At 31.7% G+C, this 18,459-nt stretch overlaps 2 protein-coding genes across 3 annotated transcripts in view; one reads left to right on the plus strand and one right to left on the minus strand.

The window, feature by feature from the left end:
* The window catches only part of LOC129804703 (heparan sulfate 2-O-sulfotransferase pipe), a 99,202-nt gene that overhangs the window by 74,531 nt on the left and 6,212 nt on the right, over positions 1-18,459 (minus strand). The window lies entirely within an intron of this gene.
* Positions 3,547-18,459, plus strand: part of LOC129804704 (uncharacterized) — a 29,720-nt gene continuing 14,807 nt past the window's right edge. For both annotated transcript variants that reach the window (XM_055852246.1, XM_055852247.1), the window contains exon 1: positions 3,547-4,737. In XM_055852246.1, the coding sequence (XP_055708221.1) occupies positions 4,313-4,737 (425 nt within the window). In that variant the 5' untranslated portion in view covers positions 3,547-4,312. The remainder of the gene's footprint in view (positions 4,738-18,459) is intronic.

Consider the following 18,459-nt stretch of genomic DNA (forward strand, 5'->3'; position numbering starts at 1 on the left):
TAATTGCTATCAGTGTATTGCGATCTAACGTGTATGATTGAATTTGTGTAACAATTCACCTTTTTTTACAGCAATGTTATGACTCTGGGTTTTTTTTGCGCGAAGAATCACCCTCGTGATGCAATACAGAAAGTAAAAATTAGTTTATTTGCAACTGAGAGAGAGAATCACGCAAAGACATCGAAAGTAAATTAGTTTTGATAAAAGATTTTACATCGCGACATGAGACCAATTTGTTGGACAAACACCCGCAAATATTTCTCTCTTTTTTTACGTAATGCAATTATTAAAAATATCTCGACAAATATCAGCTTTTCGATGGGAGTTTTCTCCAAGAAAGAGATGGAATGGGATATTTAGAGGAAAATTCGGTTTTCGCGGTCTCGATCTTCGTTATGCCACGTGAGAATCACAATGCGAAACCACTTTTGGTGTGGCTTAAATTTACAAAATTTCGCACAATATTAAATCTCAAAATTAGAAACGTAAATATGACTAGCCATAAATAAACAATTTTTTCTGCTATCCCAAAGTGGCCACAAGATAATGGAAACACTTTTTGCGGATGGTTTATTTGAAGAAAATGCTTCAAGAACCTATTTTCCATTGTACTCAGCGTTGTATTTTTCTTTTTACCAGGGGAAGTGGGTGTTTATTCTGGTGTCTTTAAAGTATATAAAACCATGTGTAAATTGCTCACACCTTTGCTGTGGTTCATCGAGAGCATACATTCTTTGAGGTGACACAATCATTGTTTTGTTCCCGAAGGTTTTTTCTTCGCCAAAGAGGTTAAACAACAAAGTCGCACATTCCCACCGGAAAAAAGCTTATGATTTTTCCGGGTAAAGATATTTGATTGCGAGCAAAAGTTATTATCAGATCCCAATGATTATCCACATTGAATTAGACTTTGTATCTTTCTGCTATTTACCTGAAATCTTTCGTATATGAAATGAAAAATTTTCTATTTGATGCTCTGATGGAAGATTGTTCGCATCTTTCTAAGCAAATATTTATTCTCAATCAATTATCGTATTCCATTTCAAAATTTGTTTGGCAATTCCAGTTCATTCGGTATTAGAAAGTAAATCCATTGAGGAGATATCTCCTGAGCAAACACCTTTCAAAATTCAATTGAAGAAAGGGCTTTTGCTCAAACTGGTCATTGCGTTGAGAGGTGTAATTATGAGAAGTGCATTTTGAATTAACTCAGTTTGACTCTACAACTATCACCAAGCAAATAGTATAATTGAGATTATAAGATACAAATTTATATATTCATCAAACAACCATTTGAATTAAATTTAATAAAATGATTTAAGTTTGTTCATAATCGTTAAAGTAGCAGGAGGCTAATGCAGATTACGAGAGAGCATCAATTGCTAACCGATTTCAATTCAGCTGAAAACGTATGTAGGGGAAATGCTCATAATTTTGTCCAGTTTCTTATTTTGGACACTTTGAGGATAACATTGGACACTAAAAATAAATTGATTAAAATGATGGATTTTTATTCCAATATTTGATGAATAATGAATTCTATCTAAATATTTGTTCTTTTTGGAAGATTTTAACACTAAATACGTTAAAATTTGAATATGATTTGAGTTGAAATTGCTTTGTTGAAAATTCAGTGTGAGCAATTGCTTACGAGAAATATGACAGAACTTCGTGGCTTACTTCAGTCTTATTTAGTTTTGGTGAAGTACTAACAAAGTTTGTTCGCTGTTTTTGAGTGATATTATTGAATATTCATTGAATATTGTGTTGATTCACGTTACTGATGATTTGTACATTTGACCTGAAGTGAGATTTGCCTTGTGAATTATATTTTTCGTGTGAAAAATGGGAAATTTTTTAAGACATTCACCAGTGAGGTGATGATTCTTATTTTGGACAGGTGTTTTTCTCACGAAATTTCGTGAAGTTTTAGCTTTTGTGACGACTAGGTTGGACAAATGCCTGGAGAAACAAAGGAGCATCATCTCTACGAAAGAGATGTAGCGAGAAATGCCTTGAAAGGCTCCCGGAAAGGTCAGGGAATGAGCGAATCCGCACGTACTTGGAGCACCGAAGTCAACTCACTTTAATGAATGATATGGAAAGTTTCCGGGCTTCTTGTGACATTCTACGTTTCCCTTACATGAACAGGAAGAGGACTTGGTAAGATTGGTTCATCAAATGAAGAACAATGGGCATCCTATTGAGGCGGATTAGCTGTCCAAATTTACAGCCAAGTTGGACAAATTAATAAACAAGTTGTCCAAAATAAGAGCCAAGGTCACCTCTACTTATCAATTCATTTTTAAACGTATTAAAACTAATTTTAATAAAAATAAGACGATAAATAGCTTGCTAAGTTTCTAAACAACCCTTCTGAAAAGAGAGTAACAAGAAATGTCAATTAGTATTGAAAATATCGCACTTCAAACTTGGAACTTCGATGCTTATAAGCAGACTGTCCAAAATTATGAGCACTTCCCCTATATTCTGCTGAATTATGCTAACCTTTAAACGATACTCGCTAGGTAGTGACATTTCCATATATTTGATTAGCACTCTTTGTGCGAGAACTGCTGAACGATCAGCATATTTTTGCTGATTGACTGCAAAAATATGCTGAAAACGCTGTCTTTTTCAGATAATTGTGCTGGCTGGTTGTTTGCAAATTCAAACTTTTAAGTTATTCAACGGAGAATTTATCGATCCCTTTTACATGAATCACTGATGGTAAAAATGACACATGCACTGAGAAAAAAAGAGGTTGCGATTAACTTTTTTTCGTCATAACTTTAACACTTTTTGGGTGTAAAAATATATCAATATCTCTTAATGTTAATTTTACACCTTTTAACCCTTTAAGGACGATTGGAACACCGGTGTCCCATAAAGAAAATAATTTTTCCTGATTACCTAAAACTATTTTTTCCTTATGTTTGCACGTTCTTGCAAAGTAGAAGGTTGAAGGAATCTAGAAAATTTTTTGCAAGTCTCCAGCTATTTGTTATATAGTAAATTTTTAAGCTAAAAAATGACAAATTTTTAAATTCTCATAATGGAAATTAATTTTAAATTTTTTTTATACTTCCAATAAATCAGACGATGAGTACGAATTTAAAAATTTGTGCTAAAATTACGAACATAATAGGAAACAAATTGAGAGTTTAGGAAAATGTTTGTCAATTTTTATTTCATTTGGCCAAACTTTTTCTTTAAGAGCGTGAAAATTTAAAATTAAGAATATTTTGCAGCGCCACTGGCAGGAATAAACAGTGTTCTCAAAGAGAAAATGATTGCCAGTGTTTCAAGAAATTCATAAAAATAATTCATGTGTGAAAAATTTATAAGAAATATTTATAATTTGTGTTTAAATTTATCATTAGCTTGAAATAAATTATAACAATTTATCTCTTCTGATAATTTAAATAATTTATGAAAAACGGTTTAGAACATATCTTTATATTACGTGGTTTACTTTAACATAAAGTCGTAATAATAAATCGGGTTCTATTAAGGTTTCAATAAGAGAATTGTATTTAAGTTTTTTTTTAATTTTTTTTTCTTTTATTGGTATGATCCTTTTTAATTATTTACATTTAAATGCGTTTAGAAATTCATGACGTTTTCAAAACTTATTTTAAAGTTAAGCTATGAGGTTTCTAAAAACGAAAACTGTAATTTGCAGATTTATTTTAATAAAAAATGTATTATTTTTATCTTTGTTTCAAAAATATTATTAAATTAGAAAATTATTTTTTTTTAAACAAAGTTCCTAATCAAGAAAGCAATATCTTTGGATGAAGTTTAAAACATTTCAAAAATTTCCCACAATTTTCTACTAAGTTAAATATGAAATAACGTTTGTTTGCTTCTGTGTAAAATTATTTAAACTGCACGTTTTGTCTTTTACATAATATTGAAATATAGGTAACATTTAATGTGAATTATTAAAAGCCATTCCTCAACTCTGTCACCCTCTTCATGTTTCTCACTTCAAATACTTCCGACTTTGCTGCAAACAAAATTTCTCTACATTTTGAATTGTATTGTTTTGTGCAATGTGTCTTGAAATATTTCAGCAGATTATTATAATTCATAGCTCTACTAACCAAAGGGAATACGATACTCCACTGGAGGATGACATGAAGAGTAACAATTAAGAGACAATTAGAGCGATTTTCGACACTGATAGTGGCACATTTCCAGCCACGCGGAAGCGCTGAATAATTCGCATTTTCCAGACACAAAAACAATCCATGATGAGTGCATAAAAGTGCATCAGTGACTTACACTGGATTCTGTGTGTCAAAGAATGCAGTCTATTGTGGGTCTTCTGCTTTCTCTGGGCATCTTTGTGGTGTCAGCGGCGCCAACATGGGACAACGATCAGGCCATGGCTATCGCCGCTGGCATGTTCGCCGAGGGCGCAGATCGGGCCCAGGATGGGGTTAGCGTGAAGGAAAAATTTTCGAAAAAATACGACGTTTTTGGTGTTCCGGTCGGAGGTGAATTTGGTTACAAAATGGGTGCTGGAGACTCTCTGAACCGTGATAAGAGACAAGCTGAAGATGATGAGGTAGAAATAGAGGTTGAGGTAGAAGATGACAGCCCGACATTTGAAGTGGAATATGAGATACCGGAGGATGGATCCGGAAATGATAAGAAGTGGTATAAGCGATTAAAGGAGGTTTGCAAACGGTTCATTCGCCAAGTTGCTGAGTACTTCAAGGGTTCCGGGTAAGTTTACTTTTTTTAAATAAACTGTTTGAAACTGAGTTAGAGGGATAGTCCGGTACTGGTAGTCGAGAGGTGGGAAAAGATTCTGCTTATAAAAAAAATTTTCTCAGAGCTTTCGGTTCTGTACGCACCTTCTTCAGAACCTTTTCCGATCCGACGACTATCGAACTGTCCCTCTATAAATTAAATTTAACTTCGGATTTCCTACTTTCTGTTTAAACTGAGGTAGTGAAACTAAGAATTAAGCTGGTATGTCACCCCAGTTTTATTTTATTTCTGGGAATTTTATAAACTGTAAAACCGGTTGATTTCGATTTTGTCTATGTAGGTCGGAAAGCTTCGTATCCAGTTTATTTTAATTCGAATTTTCTTTTGTTCCGAGATAACTTCGTCTTGAATATTTGAGTCCGAGATTTTAAATACCGATTAAATAATGTCTGGAAATTCAGAAATTGGCACATTTTGTTTCCGGACTTTTCCTCACCAGAAAAGTTCATTTTTGAAAATTTTGTACTATTTTAGTTTATAGAAAATTAATGTTCTGAGACAATAAACTTGATTTAATTCCATTTTATGACCCAGGGTTTTTAAACGCAGTTTTTTACGTTTATGGACAGTTTTTTATTCAGTTTAGGGTTAAGTCGGACACCTGTTAATTGGGGTAGCTTTGAAATTGGGTTTTATTCACCCATTTTTAAATAAAACTGGACTTTATGTTAAGCTTGGCAAGCCAATTGCAAAGCTAAATTACATCATGATAAGGGTCAGCTCCATTTAAAAATTGGAGAAAAATCCCAAATTTAAAGCTGTCCCAATTCAAAAGTCATCCACTTTCCCCTATTTCGATTATGTAAATTTATGCCCGAAAATCTCAAACGTGGTTTAATTAGTTTTCGATTATTTCCTTTCCATGTTTTCTTTTTTTACTGAGAAATTTGAGATCGTAAATCTCAAAGAGCAAAACTTTGAATTCCGAATAACGCAGATTTCCCGACCTAAAATATGGACAACTGTCTTAAAGGCTTGGTAAGAAAAAACAATTAAATAATCTACAAAGATTTCTGAAATTGTATAAAATTATTATCGGACTATTTAAATTCGAAGTTTGAAATTCCTTTATCCGGAATTAAGCAGTATTTGTAATTCCGCATTTTACTCTGATCTACTCTATGTTTTGTTTCCAAAACTTTTGTGAAAGTTTCAAAAAATATGTAAATCCCCAAGTTGGAAATGAAACGTCCGGAAAGATTTTTTTTTCGTACAGATTTGATAATTGCATCAGCAATACATTTTTGAAATTTGAGTATTTCGAATTTAAAACTACTGTTAAATTTCGATTTTGAATGCTTTTAAGAAATTTATACTCATTTCGCATGTCATCTGAATGTCAAATTAATTAAGTTGAGAACTTTTGTAAAAGTTAACGGTTCTAAAATGATTAAATGGGTGGAAATAATATAAAAATATTTAGTAATTTAGAATTTATCACTTGGAAAACTGAAATTCTGATTTTTAAAAAAAATAATTTTGAGACAAATTCCATGATAAATTTTAATTAAATTCAATAATTGAGAATAAAATGCTGTGAAAGTTATCAAATTTGATATTAAATGAAAAATATATTGTTTTGTTTATATAGAATAAACGGTATTTTTAAAAGATCACTGTCCTAAATCTATAATATCGTAAGATCACTCTGGCCTAAATGGTCCTAAAAACAATTTCTGGAATAATATTAAAAATGTAATTATAATTTTAACAAAGTTTACTACAAAATAAATTAAGGATCTCCAGTTATCGAAAATTATTACCTATTGTTAAACAATAAGTTCATGTTCACGTCACGGTGATCTTCGTTGAGAGTAATTCTAATTTTGAAATAATTTCAGAATCCTTACCGTGCTGTCACACTAGGATTTTTTCAATTTGTAAATTCAATTTAATTTTCAGATGAATTGTTCCTATGCGTTATTTTGCACTAAACACCAATTGAATTGATAGATCTTCACTTATTTATTAATAAAAAACTAATACTTAGCCCAGAAAAACTTGTTTAAATATGTTAAAATAGCATAAATGTGGTTGCTCAAATAAATTTGAATTCAGCAAATTAGAATGTTAAAATTGCTCATTAATTTCAATTTTATTGCAGTTAAACAAGTAGTATTTTGAAGAAAATTGTTCTTATTAAATTTATTTACTCGTATTTAATATTATTTGTGGCGAAAATATAAGATAAGTACAGTGTTTTAGTGAGAAACTTGCATGAAGTGAAGCTTAAGTATCGGGAATAATTCATTAAGCTCCTCCAAAGCCATACGAAGGAAATTGTTTGTTATGTTGAGAAATTTCATTTGGGAGTTGGGACGACTTCATACAGATTTTCAATAAGACTGTATGAGAGTCGCTGCATCAATTGGCTCAATTGAATTTAAATTTAAAACGTGAAAAATCCTAGTGTGATAGCACTGTTACGTTGCGTTTCCGATTTATTTTTCAATTACAAATTATTTATAAATTAAACTTACTTTTTTTGACAAATTTCTCAAGAGTGTAGGATATTAGGCCAGAGATGGAAGTTTATTTTGAAATATTCCCATTAAAATCACTCTCAAAATATTTCAACTATGCTTTAATTCAATATAACAAATTTTTATTACTATTAGATAAAATCTAATTATACTTAATTATTACAATATTTTATGCAATATCTCGATCTGGAACTACTAAGCAGGAACTTATACCAACAAATATGATTTGAGAAAGTTGATGTGACATAATCCAATGATACTCCATTTTTGAGATGCCTTAACACTACTTAATCAGGCACTTAAAGATGTTGCATCTTGCATCGACGTCACTCCAATTAAGCGAAAGTAAAATGCACTGCTTTTGAAATGAGCAAATAATATAGGCCACTGAAGAATGCAATTGAAAAGCGCGATGTTGAACTGGTTGAGAACTAATTGTCCTAATCCTAAATCTCATAAATTAATAAAAAAACGACTTGTCCAACAAAATTAAAATGTTGTTTACGAATGTTCAGTATTTCGAAGGCTTTCTAGAATTGAAATTCCTCACAAGAGCTGCTGGATTGTCATTAAAATATTTTGCTCTTATGAGACATGCCCGAGACACATGACTTCAATTAATGTTGCGTCGAAAGCGGAGAAACTCTTACAAAGCGCCATTGAAAATTCATGAAACATCCAGAGATTAAAGCAGACATAAATGTGAATAAACTTGCATATTTCACCTCAAAAGTATACTAACAGTTCAATTTGGCGGAACACAAATATCGAGTATTAAGATCGTCTCTAAGTCGACAAATAAGCATTCGTTAGATTTGCAAATTAAGCTCTCAAATGGTCTTCCAAGACCAATACTTTTCCTCACAACGGTGTATGAGCATGAAATAATACGCATTTACTGGTAAAATGACTACAAGTTATTGCAAGAAAAAAAACTACTCCCAGTACCTTCATTCACTAATTTAATTACCATTTCCCTCTTTAAGCACCGTTAAAAAGTTATATGAAAATATGAAAATCGGAAGTTTGTCGGTTGAAGAATAATCGTGTTACAATGTGAATAATTTTCCAGCAGCTTGATTGGGGAGAATGCTTTTCGAGAATGTATGGAAATGTTACGTTCTCTGTACCATTTCCATTTCATAAACTCTGAAAATGTTGATTGAGTTTAAAATTTTTTTTTAATCTCACTTTTTAAACCATTTTAGTCTGTATGCAATCCATTTACTAGGAAATTAAAATACTTGGGAATTTGAGATTAATTATTTGTAATATTTCTGTTAATTGAACCTTGACTTGCGTCAAAAATTGTGTCATAACCTTACTTTTAGGTAAATTTTATTATTTTTTAGAATAAAAATTTCCTTAGAAATGAAATATATTTCTCGTTTTGCTGAACTTAAAAAAAAAAAATAAAATGGGGTTGAATTGAAATTACTCTAAGGTTTCGTTTTAGATGACTCTGGATAATTCCTAACCTTACTTTTAGATAGAATTTTCTTAATTTAAATTACGGATTTCTGAGTAGATTATGTTAACTGAAAATTATAGACAAGATTTGTAAAAGAAATGTTGATAATGAGAGCTATGACTACTCTGAATTTGCTAAAAGAAATTCCTTAACCTCACTTTCATGCCAAATTTTCTAATTATCTAAAACCATATACTATAACAGTTAGAATATTTTAGAATGACTTTGTATTTGGAATTTTGAAGCTTAGACTTCTTTCCTGAAATTTCTTAAAATATTTAAAGTGTTTTCTGACCCTTTTTTTGTCAAATGCTGTAATTTTAGGTTAGAAATTGGATTTCAAATAAAAACGATTTGTTAAAAAATCATGAAATTAAGTATTTTTAATAAAATAAGATTTTTTAAAAAAATACTTTAGAGAAATTAAATAAATATTCTTGTATTTAAGTATTTGTTTTGTTTTATTTACACAATATAATATTGAAGATGATATTCTAACCTTACTTTTTATTTTATTGAGATCTTAGGTTAGAATTATATTCGATGGTAATGTAATTTATTAACTGTTTCTTTTTAGAATATTTTTTTTTGTGTAAGACTTCAAGGTTTGTCTATGACGATTTCTATAGTTGTAAAGTTACACAAATATGTACTTAAAAAATATGTAATCTAAAATTGTGTAATATTACTTTTATATAATATTAATTGTGTAAATTGGAAGAAATGGCGAAAAAGCGTGCTGTGAATATAGGATCTTGTCTTCTTATGCATCTGGGAAACTCTCGGAAGCCCGAAAAATCCTCGAAAACCCTGAAAATTTCCGAGCACCGCTGTAAATTTGAAAAAAAAAAACGAAATTACTCTAGGGAACCATTAGTAACTTTAGGATCCATTGCAAAACTGGAAAAAGTCGCGAAATCAGAGAACTTGAGATATTTTATGAAAATCGAGAAAGTCTCGGTAATTATCGGGATTTCGTCTGGTTACCGTACGTAAGTATTTTCTACGATCTCATGGTACAAAATTTTCGAGAATTAGTCTCGGGTACCATTGGAAACTCGAGGATCCCTTACAAAACTTGGAACCTTCTTGAAGTCAGGGATCTTGAGAAATCCTCGGGAGTTCGGGAAACTTTCGGTAACTATCGGGATCTCGTCTAATACCGTAAGTATTTTCTACGTTCTCGTGGCACGAAATTTTCGGGAATTACTCTAGCGAACCCTTGGTAACTTGAGGATTTCTTACAAAACTGGGAACCTTCGGAAGTCAAGGAACCTAGAGAAACTTTCGGAAATCGAAAGACTTTCGATAACCATCGAGATCTCGTCTAACCGCCGAAAGTATTTCCTACGTTTTCGTGATAGAAAATTCCCGGGAATTACTTTCGGAATACCTGGGTAACTTTAGGGTTCCTTGCAAAACTGAGAACCTTCGTGAAGTTAGGGATCTTGGGAGACTCTCGGTAACTATCGAGATCTCATATAACTATCGTAAGGGTTTTGTACATTTCCGCTGCTCAAAATTGATAACTACACAATTGTGTAAAGTATGAATATCATTTTTACACGTTTGAGTAAGATTACACAAATTTTAGTTAACACTGAATTAACGTGTAACGTGTAGTAGTTTATAAAAATGATAAATTTCTGTAAATTGATAACGAAATTTATTTTAAAAAGGTCAAACTTGTTTTTACAGTGTAGTTTAAACTTTAATTACTGTAGTCTTGTATTTACTAAATCATATTAAAAGTGGTATTGTAAACTTTCAATCAAAGTCGAATATAGCAACTCCCATCAAAATTCTCTGGTTAAGTCTGCATTAATTACTTTCAACATTAAAATTCCCTGTTCTAGGTAGACAGATGCTCAATTCAGTATACGTTAGCTTGTTCTGAGGATAATCCCAACATTAACTCTCAACTTTTACCCTTTTTGAGAACCTCACCATTAGCGCTAGCCACATACCAAAAGAATGCTTTAGGTAAATTCTTCACCATGATGTTGGTGGTGGAAAATACAGGTGAAAACTCCATGGTATTTTAAATCGAATTTCCCAGGTTGAAACACGGTGCAATTATTAATTAGGCATGTTCGTGGGATTCTTGGCTAATTAGAGAGTCATCCCCGGAAAAGTTGCACAATTAATAGTTTGTTAGTGTAATTTGCGTGTGGACAAAATTCTTCTCTGTAACACTGTCCAATCTCACACCAATTCTGGTGACTTGGCCATTTATTATTTTACTCTAATGGTCTCACATTACCATGAAGAAGAACAATTGACTCTCAGAGCTTTTTTTTTATATATATATTTAACGTTTTTCTCTGGGTACTTTTTCATGACTTCCACACAAAATTGCTCTTCATGTAAAAGTTCATTATTTGGAAATTGTCGTTTTTCTCTTCGCTCTTTCGTTCCAGTTTTGGTAAAAATGTTTTTTTTAAATAAAAAAAATCATGCTCTTTGGACTTTACTGGTAGAAATGTGGGTGAATGGAAGAGGAGAGGAAAGTGATCTACTCATAGCTATTAATATTATTTTTAGGAGGATCTTGCACGAATAGTCTCTTTTTCTGTGATGACATAAAGCCGCATTTAATACACATTTTATGTGTTTTCCTTTCAATTTCACTTTCTCAAATCAATCGCCTCCCCTCTTAGCCACTGTCACTCACTGGGAATAATCATATTTGTCTGGTGAAAGATTCACGATGTCATCTTCAGCTTCCCCCCTTGGTACTACAATCGCCAACACCTGTATGGATGGTCATTAATTAGCGATAGAGACAACTTTAGTGCTCCCCCCCCTCAGACAATCAGTCACGAGGCTTTTTTTTCCCAGTTACACGATTTATTGTTTCCATTTCTGCCCACTCGCCAGGAACAAGAAAATTACCAATTTAACCCAATTTCTCTGATTTATTTGATGCTTTGATTTACAATTTTAATGATTTAATGGACTTTTGGCATCGTAAAGTTGCCTCAGCATGCCCCATTCCTAACCTAACCCCTACAGATCATTTTTTTTTAAATGCTTTTTGTTCATATTTAAAATACAATGTGAGATAGGTATAACAATGTTGGAGAGAGTTAGCCTTTTCATACAAATTAACTTATTATTTGACCGTTTTTCGAGTTCTCATTAATTTCAAATACTTATGTAATAAAACCTTATAATATCATTTCCGATAGAGTAGCAGGACCCTTTTGAGTAAGGGCCTCGACAGACCTGAGTATTAGCCGATAGACGGCTTAGCGTAATTGTATTCGAAATAAAGATTAAACTACATTTTCATTATTTTCTACTAAGTCGTCTCTCGGCTTAAGTCGTAAGTGTGTCTAGGGCATAAAGCTACTCATTGAGAATGAGCTTGAGAATATCTATAAGTAAAAGAAGTATATTTCCCTTATTGAGGAATTAAATCATCTTCAAATAAAAGTTTTAATAATGTTCGAATGTTTTGTACGGGTTTCCAACGCTTCAAACCTAAGGCTTAGCCATATGGCTTTATACGGGCTTCAGACCTAAGGTTTAGCCATATAGCTTAACTTCTTTAATTTCTTATCAATTAAGATTTTTTGGAAAAAAATCATTTAAGATTGGACAATATGAGCAAGTGATCCATTAAATTTGAAAAAAAGCAATAAAATTGGTTGTTATTTTGAATTTCGAGATCATTGGCTAAACCTTAGGTCTGAAGCCGGTTTTACTTATCTAATTAAATATAAGTCAGGATTAGTTTTTGAGGAGAAATAATCTATGAATTTTAAGACTTTCGGGAACTGGGCTAAACCTCTAGACTGAAGATTTTAATTTTAATAACAAGCAGGAATTTTTGTTTTTGAAATTTTAAAGGATTTATCGTTTTTATACCGCCCTAAGCTAAAATTTCTTCATAAAACTCGAATAATATTAGATTATGGATCTTAAACCATATAGCTAAACTTGAAATCTGTAAAACTAAGTTTTGTTTATTTTGTTTAAATAGTCATGAGACTGAAAAACGGTTTAACCAGGTTTAGCCCAGTTTCCGACTGTCAGATTTTTTAAGCAACAATCAATTGCAATGGATTTCCAAGACATATTAAGTCTAAGATATATTAAAATAATGTTTTTTTTTGGGAAATTACAGCAGTTAAATCATGTGGCTGAGTTTTATGCCCTAGAAAAACTTATACGGGCTTCAGACTTAAGGCTTAACCAAATGGCTTAACTGTTATAATTTCTTATCAGTCAAGATATTTTGGAAAAGTTAATTTTGTATTATTACGGACAAATGAACTATTCGATTTTGAAAGAGCAATAAAATTGGTTGCCATTTAGGATTCTCGAGACCTTCGGAATCTGGGGTAAACCTCTAGTTGGAAGACCGCTTTACGGCTTAAGCCGAGAGACATCTCTTAGCATAAGGCGTAAGTCTGTCCAGTGTATGCGGGTTTCAGACTGGTGGTTTATCGCAATTCCCGAGAATGTTTTGAAATCCTATATACAGTAGACTCTATCAAATTCGAGCGTTCGGTACCAAAATGTCACCCGAATTAGAGAGAAATTTGGGTGACAAACTTTTTGAAATGCAACGATTTTTTATTCATCTGCATACACGGTATACATATATTAAGTTTACATACTCGTATTTATTCTAAATTTCATGAAAATCCCTTAATAATGCAAAATCACATGAAAACTAAGACAAACCATGGAAAATTTGAGCATACTTGCTTCATTTGATAATCGTAATCAAATTTGAACAATGATAACAAAATCTTTCAAATGTAACTGCTGCCCGAATTAAAAAGTAGCCTGATCTTAAAAGAGCCGAATTAGCGAGAGTCTACTGTAATATGCAATTTTAAGGTTTTTCAAAATTAAAATGAATTGTGTGCTCTTATATCAAAAGTTACCCAAAAATCTTGCTAGATAAGAAATAAGAGAAGTCAAGGCATTCAACTAAAGCTTATACGGGCTTCAGACCTAGGACTTAGCCATATGGCTTAATTAAATCCTCTAATTCCTTTCCCTAATTAGGCAAGATATTTTAAGAAATTGTTGCTTAGGATTGGATATTAAGGGAAAATTGTCTATTAGATTTTGAAAAGTTTTCTATTTAGATTTTTAAGGCATTCGGGAACTGGGCTAAGCCTCCAGTCTGAAGCCAGTATTAGGTTTAAAGTTGATAATTAGGACCCAAAACTTAGGCTCATCTTCGAGATTACTAGGTTGTAAAATGTGACGTTATAAGATTAACCCAGATTGTCATAGATTGAGGGCTTAAGAACATAGATTAGAGGTCCTTTGCAAAATCTTCCTTTACCTAATCCTCTATTGCCAAATATTACAAGGTAAATATTCTCGAGGATCAGCTTGAGTCTATTTGGAACCTTAGGAATTGAATTTGGAACCTTTAGAATTTTCAGTAATTTTGGCTTGATTTTCGGAGACTTTTTTGAAAAAAAAAACAACTTACTTACTGGACAAGATTATTCTGAGTCAACAAATCAATTATATCCTGTCAGCAGTTGAGTTATACTAGTCTTTGAACCGATTATTTTTTGTTTAGAAATGCCATTTTTTTTATACTTTGAAGAATACCATTTTTTTTAAATCCTTCTAGTTTAACTAATCTACTAAACAGGGAATAAATATTTGGTTTTTAGCTTCTAACGAATCTATCTGAGTAATTTTGTTCACAGAAAAGCCTTTTTTTCAAAAACGTATCCAAAAATCTGGTTCTAAAATATTAAATGAAAATTTTAAAAAATATGGCTTAATGTGGTACTTTTATTGTTTAAGAACATAAACTTTTTTTATTATTACACTGAGAAAAAAATTAGGGAAAATATGATGTTTTTTCGTCCTCGTGATCGATATAACCCCTTAAGAATTTGTTGTTCTAGCACTAACTGCTAGAAACAACAATATTCGTAAATTGTTTACATATAATATTTTAATAAAATTAAACATTTTTTGAATTTAGTTCCTTTTGATAGTAATTCGATTAAGGATTTAATTTTATTACATATTTGTGATATAAGGGAGAGGAGGGTTGTTCCATTTACCCAAAGATTATTCTACTATTTTTCTAATGAGATAATATGGATTATGTTGATACATAATTTTCTGTATTTGTATTACTTTATTTGTGAAGAAATAGCCCCGAATTCCTCTACACATGTATGCTTCCTATCATCTTTTCATGTTGCTTAAAAAGTCTATAAAATATTTACATTATTCAATCGATAGCTTTGAATCTTTAAGCTTTAAACAATTCTCAAGCAGATATCTCTTAAAGTTATGCTCTAAGATTTAGAAAGATGTGTTTTGCGTGAAAATTGCAAGAAAAAGTAAAATCATTATATTAAAAGAGAATGTAGATTGCAGTGGACAGTAAAGATTAGCGGTAATTGTTTAAGTAAAAGTAAATTTTCCGCGTGGTTTACCTCAACATTGAATCTGAGATATTTGCTATATTAATTGAATATTAAGCGGAAGAAAGGTATCATTTTCCCATAGTCAAAGTCAGGCTGGATTATCTGTGAGGTGTACCTAATCTTTGGAAAAAATGTGCGTTAAACATTTTTACGAAAGGTCTGCATTTTGTTAGCTAATTAATTTGCAAATTCTAATTTAGAAACAATCGCAAAAATTTAGTTAGATTTTATCATATTTTAGAGATTCGTTTCAGCTAATTTCTTTTAGAATTCCTTAGACATTCACTTAATTATGTTTTATGAGAAAGTTTAACACCATTCAGGGTTGTTGAGCTCCAATATGTTGCAATTTATCGCACAAATGGCGAAAGGGCCTTGATTGGCTTTTAATAGAATGCCCATTTTAGGAAATTTTTAGGTGAGTTTTAGATGAACAACTGTCTCTTGGAAGAATTTACGATACCCCCAACTAATTAATGCTCTAGCAATTAAAACAGATTTATACGACAAAGTGGATTCTTGACAACTTTAAAACCAATTCGTGAGGCATAAAGTCGTGCATTTTTCTTTCTTGCACCAAATCCCACTCTCTAGGTATTTTTGCTGAGACTTAAAGATGTTAAATTGAATATGAGCAAATTTCTATCATGTAAAATTACAATTGGGAATCGTGTTTTATCGAGCGACTTTTTAACCTCAAACAACGTTCCAATAAATTTCACATTTTATTTTCTGCAGAGTCGCAGGGTGAGAAAAAAAGGCGGGAAAATGAATGTTATGGGTGAAAGTGATGGCTTTTCGCGAGGTAATTTTTTACTTGCATTATGGGCACATGGACGCGCAATTTTGTTGCAAGAAGGGCAATAAATTGTGAGGTGATACCGAGACAAGAAGGTAAATTGTTAGTGAAAGATGATGGGACATTGTCGTGACAAATGCAGCCAAGGAGATTGATGCAATTGCACTGCGCTTGAAATCACTCATTTGAGATCATTTAGTTGCACGAGCAATTGTGATTCCATCTCTTAATTGCATTCAATTCACTCTTTTCTTGCTCCAGCAGTAGCTTCTATTGCAAAGAAAGTTGCATCTATAATTGATTGGTTTCGCCACGTCCATTCAGATTTGTGGTATATTGTAGTGTGACATGAATTTATAGAAATTATGCATTATGCGAGTTAATTTATTCGTTTGATTATGCACCATGTTGCATCAGATGTATTGAGTTCTATAAATTGTAAGAGATATGCCATGAAGAATTCAACGAAAAGCTCTTGAAAGCTTAGAAAGGTTAAGGAGAAAATAAAATCAGCCAATTTACTTCAATGGATAATTTTTTTTCCAAAAAAAGTGATTTTTGTAAGTTTCTCTTTAAAATTGGGTGGTCTAAGAATTCTGGAATTATAAACTGTTTTAATTTATTTTTAATTTGATATTCAATAGGAGGTGGATGGAAACAATGAACCTGTCTTGATTTATGCCCAGCGCACAATAACTTTTGCTTGTAAACATATTTTAAAAATTTCCCATGAGAATGAGCGAGATGACTAGATCTAGATCTCACTCACTCTCATTGAAATATCAAAAACATGTTTACCAAACAAAAGTTATTGTGCGTTGGACATTACAGAGAGAGGTCCAGTGTGTTTTCGTCAATCTCCTGTTACATTTCATCGGACTGTATGCCTTCTTAAATAAATGAAATTTTAAACTCTTCAAACACATGAAGAAAGTACAGTTTTTCTTTATAAGTACCGATATCTTCATTATTTAGTATTCATTTATTGTTATGACTAGCGCACAATAATTTTTGTTTGTAAACATGTTTTCAAAAATTTCTATAAGAGTGAGCGAGATGACTAGATCTAGATCACACTCACTCTAATTGAAATGTCAAAAACATGTTTACAAAACAAAAATTATTGTGCATTAGGCATTAAACAACAAAATTTTAAATACACAAAAAATATTTCGTAAAATTGTTTGTGAATATTTGTGAATTCCTTTTGGGAACTTACAAAATTATTGTAAAGTGTATAATCCCTAACAGAGTTCGTAATAGTACATTTTTATTGGTCTAATAAAACTTTACGAACAAATGACAAAAAGTTACAAACATTTTTCTGTGTATTTACAAACTTTTTTGAACACATGTTTGTAAGAGAACAAAAAATGCTCGTCAAGTGATCATATTACGAAAAATGTTTGTGCAAAAAAGTACAAACTTTTACGAACTTGTTTGTGGGTTATACGATTTACGAACATTTCGTAAGTCCCTGGTGGTATTTTACAAACACTTACGAATCGTTTTCTGAAATATTTTTTCTGTGTATGAATAAATAATTTTGAATATATATACATATTTAAATATAATTAAGTCTACTGATAAAATTTGTATATCTTGTTTCTATGCATACCAAACAGTTGGAGATATATGGACTAAATATGTAGAGACCCCCCGGAAAATTAACCTTTTATTATTAAAGTACTTTTTGAGCCTAGTTGTCCAACTCCAGTCGAAGAGCCTCGAAATTTACGAATCTATACGATTTACTATAGGATTGCGTAACTCATCATCATCATTTTCATTCAACCGCTTATCCCTATTGGAGTCGTGGGCTTAGGACATCTATGTTAGCAGCCCACGCGTGCCAATACTCCGCCACGGTCAATCGCAAGACGCTCCCAAACATGATCTTGAATTTGATTCGGTCACTTTGTCGTAGGTCTTTCCCGATGTCGACTCCTCCTCACAATGGCATTCGTGATATTTCAAGTTTATTTCAAAATTTTAGTTTTGAGAGATTTAAAAGATTCTCGAGACGAAATTTGCAAATAAAAATAAATTAACGAAGTTTTATACTTTCATTTAGATGCTGATAATGTGAATTTATTTGCCAAAATAGAGCGTGGTAAGTCGGCAGCAGCCGTAACCAACTATTAAATGGAGAGAAATAAAATACAGTACGACTCCAGTAGTGTCAACACTGCATAGCAACAGTGCAGTTTTGTATGTTATTAAGCGTTGTATTTACTATTTCACGCGTTGAAAGTTGTCCCAATTAAAAAAAAAAGTATTTCAAAATTTTACCAATTAGGGTAAAGTGATATAAGTTGGACATAGTGTTATAAGTTGGACAATTCGCCGGTACAAGTTGGACATGGCGTTTTTCTTTTTAATTATACTATATTATAATAACTACAAAATTTCTTTTTAAGCACAAGGAACCAAATTATAAAAGTAAAGTATTAAAAATATACAAATAAAAATGAAGTACCAAATTTATCAAGA

This window comes from Phlebotomus papatasi, chromosome 2 (assembly GCF_024763615.1).
Source record: "Phlebotomus papatasi isolate M1 chromosome 2, Ppap_2.1, whole genome shotgun sequence".
NCBI classification, from domain to species: Eukaryota; Metazoa; Arthropoda; class Insecta; order Diptera; family Psychodidae; genus Phlebotomus; species Phlebotomus papatasi.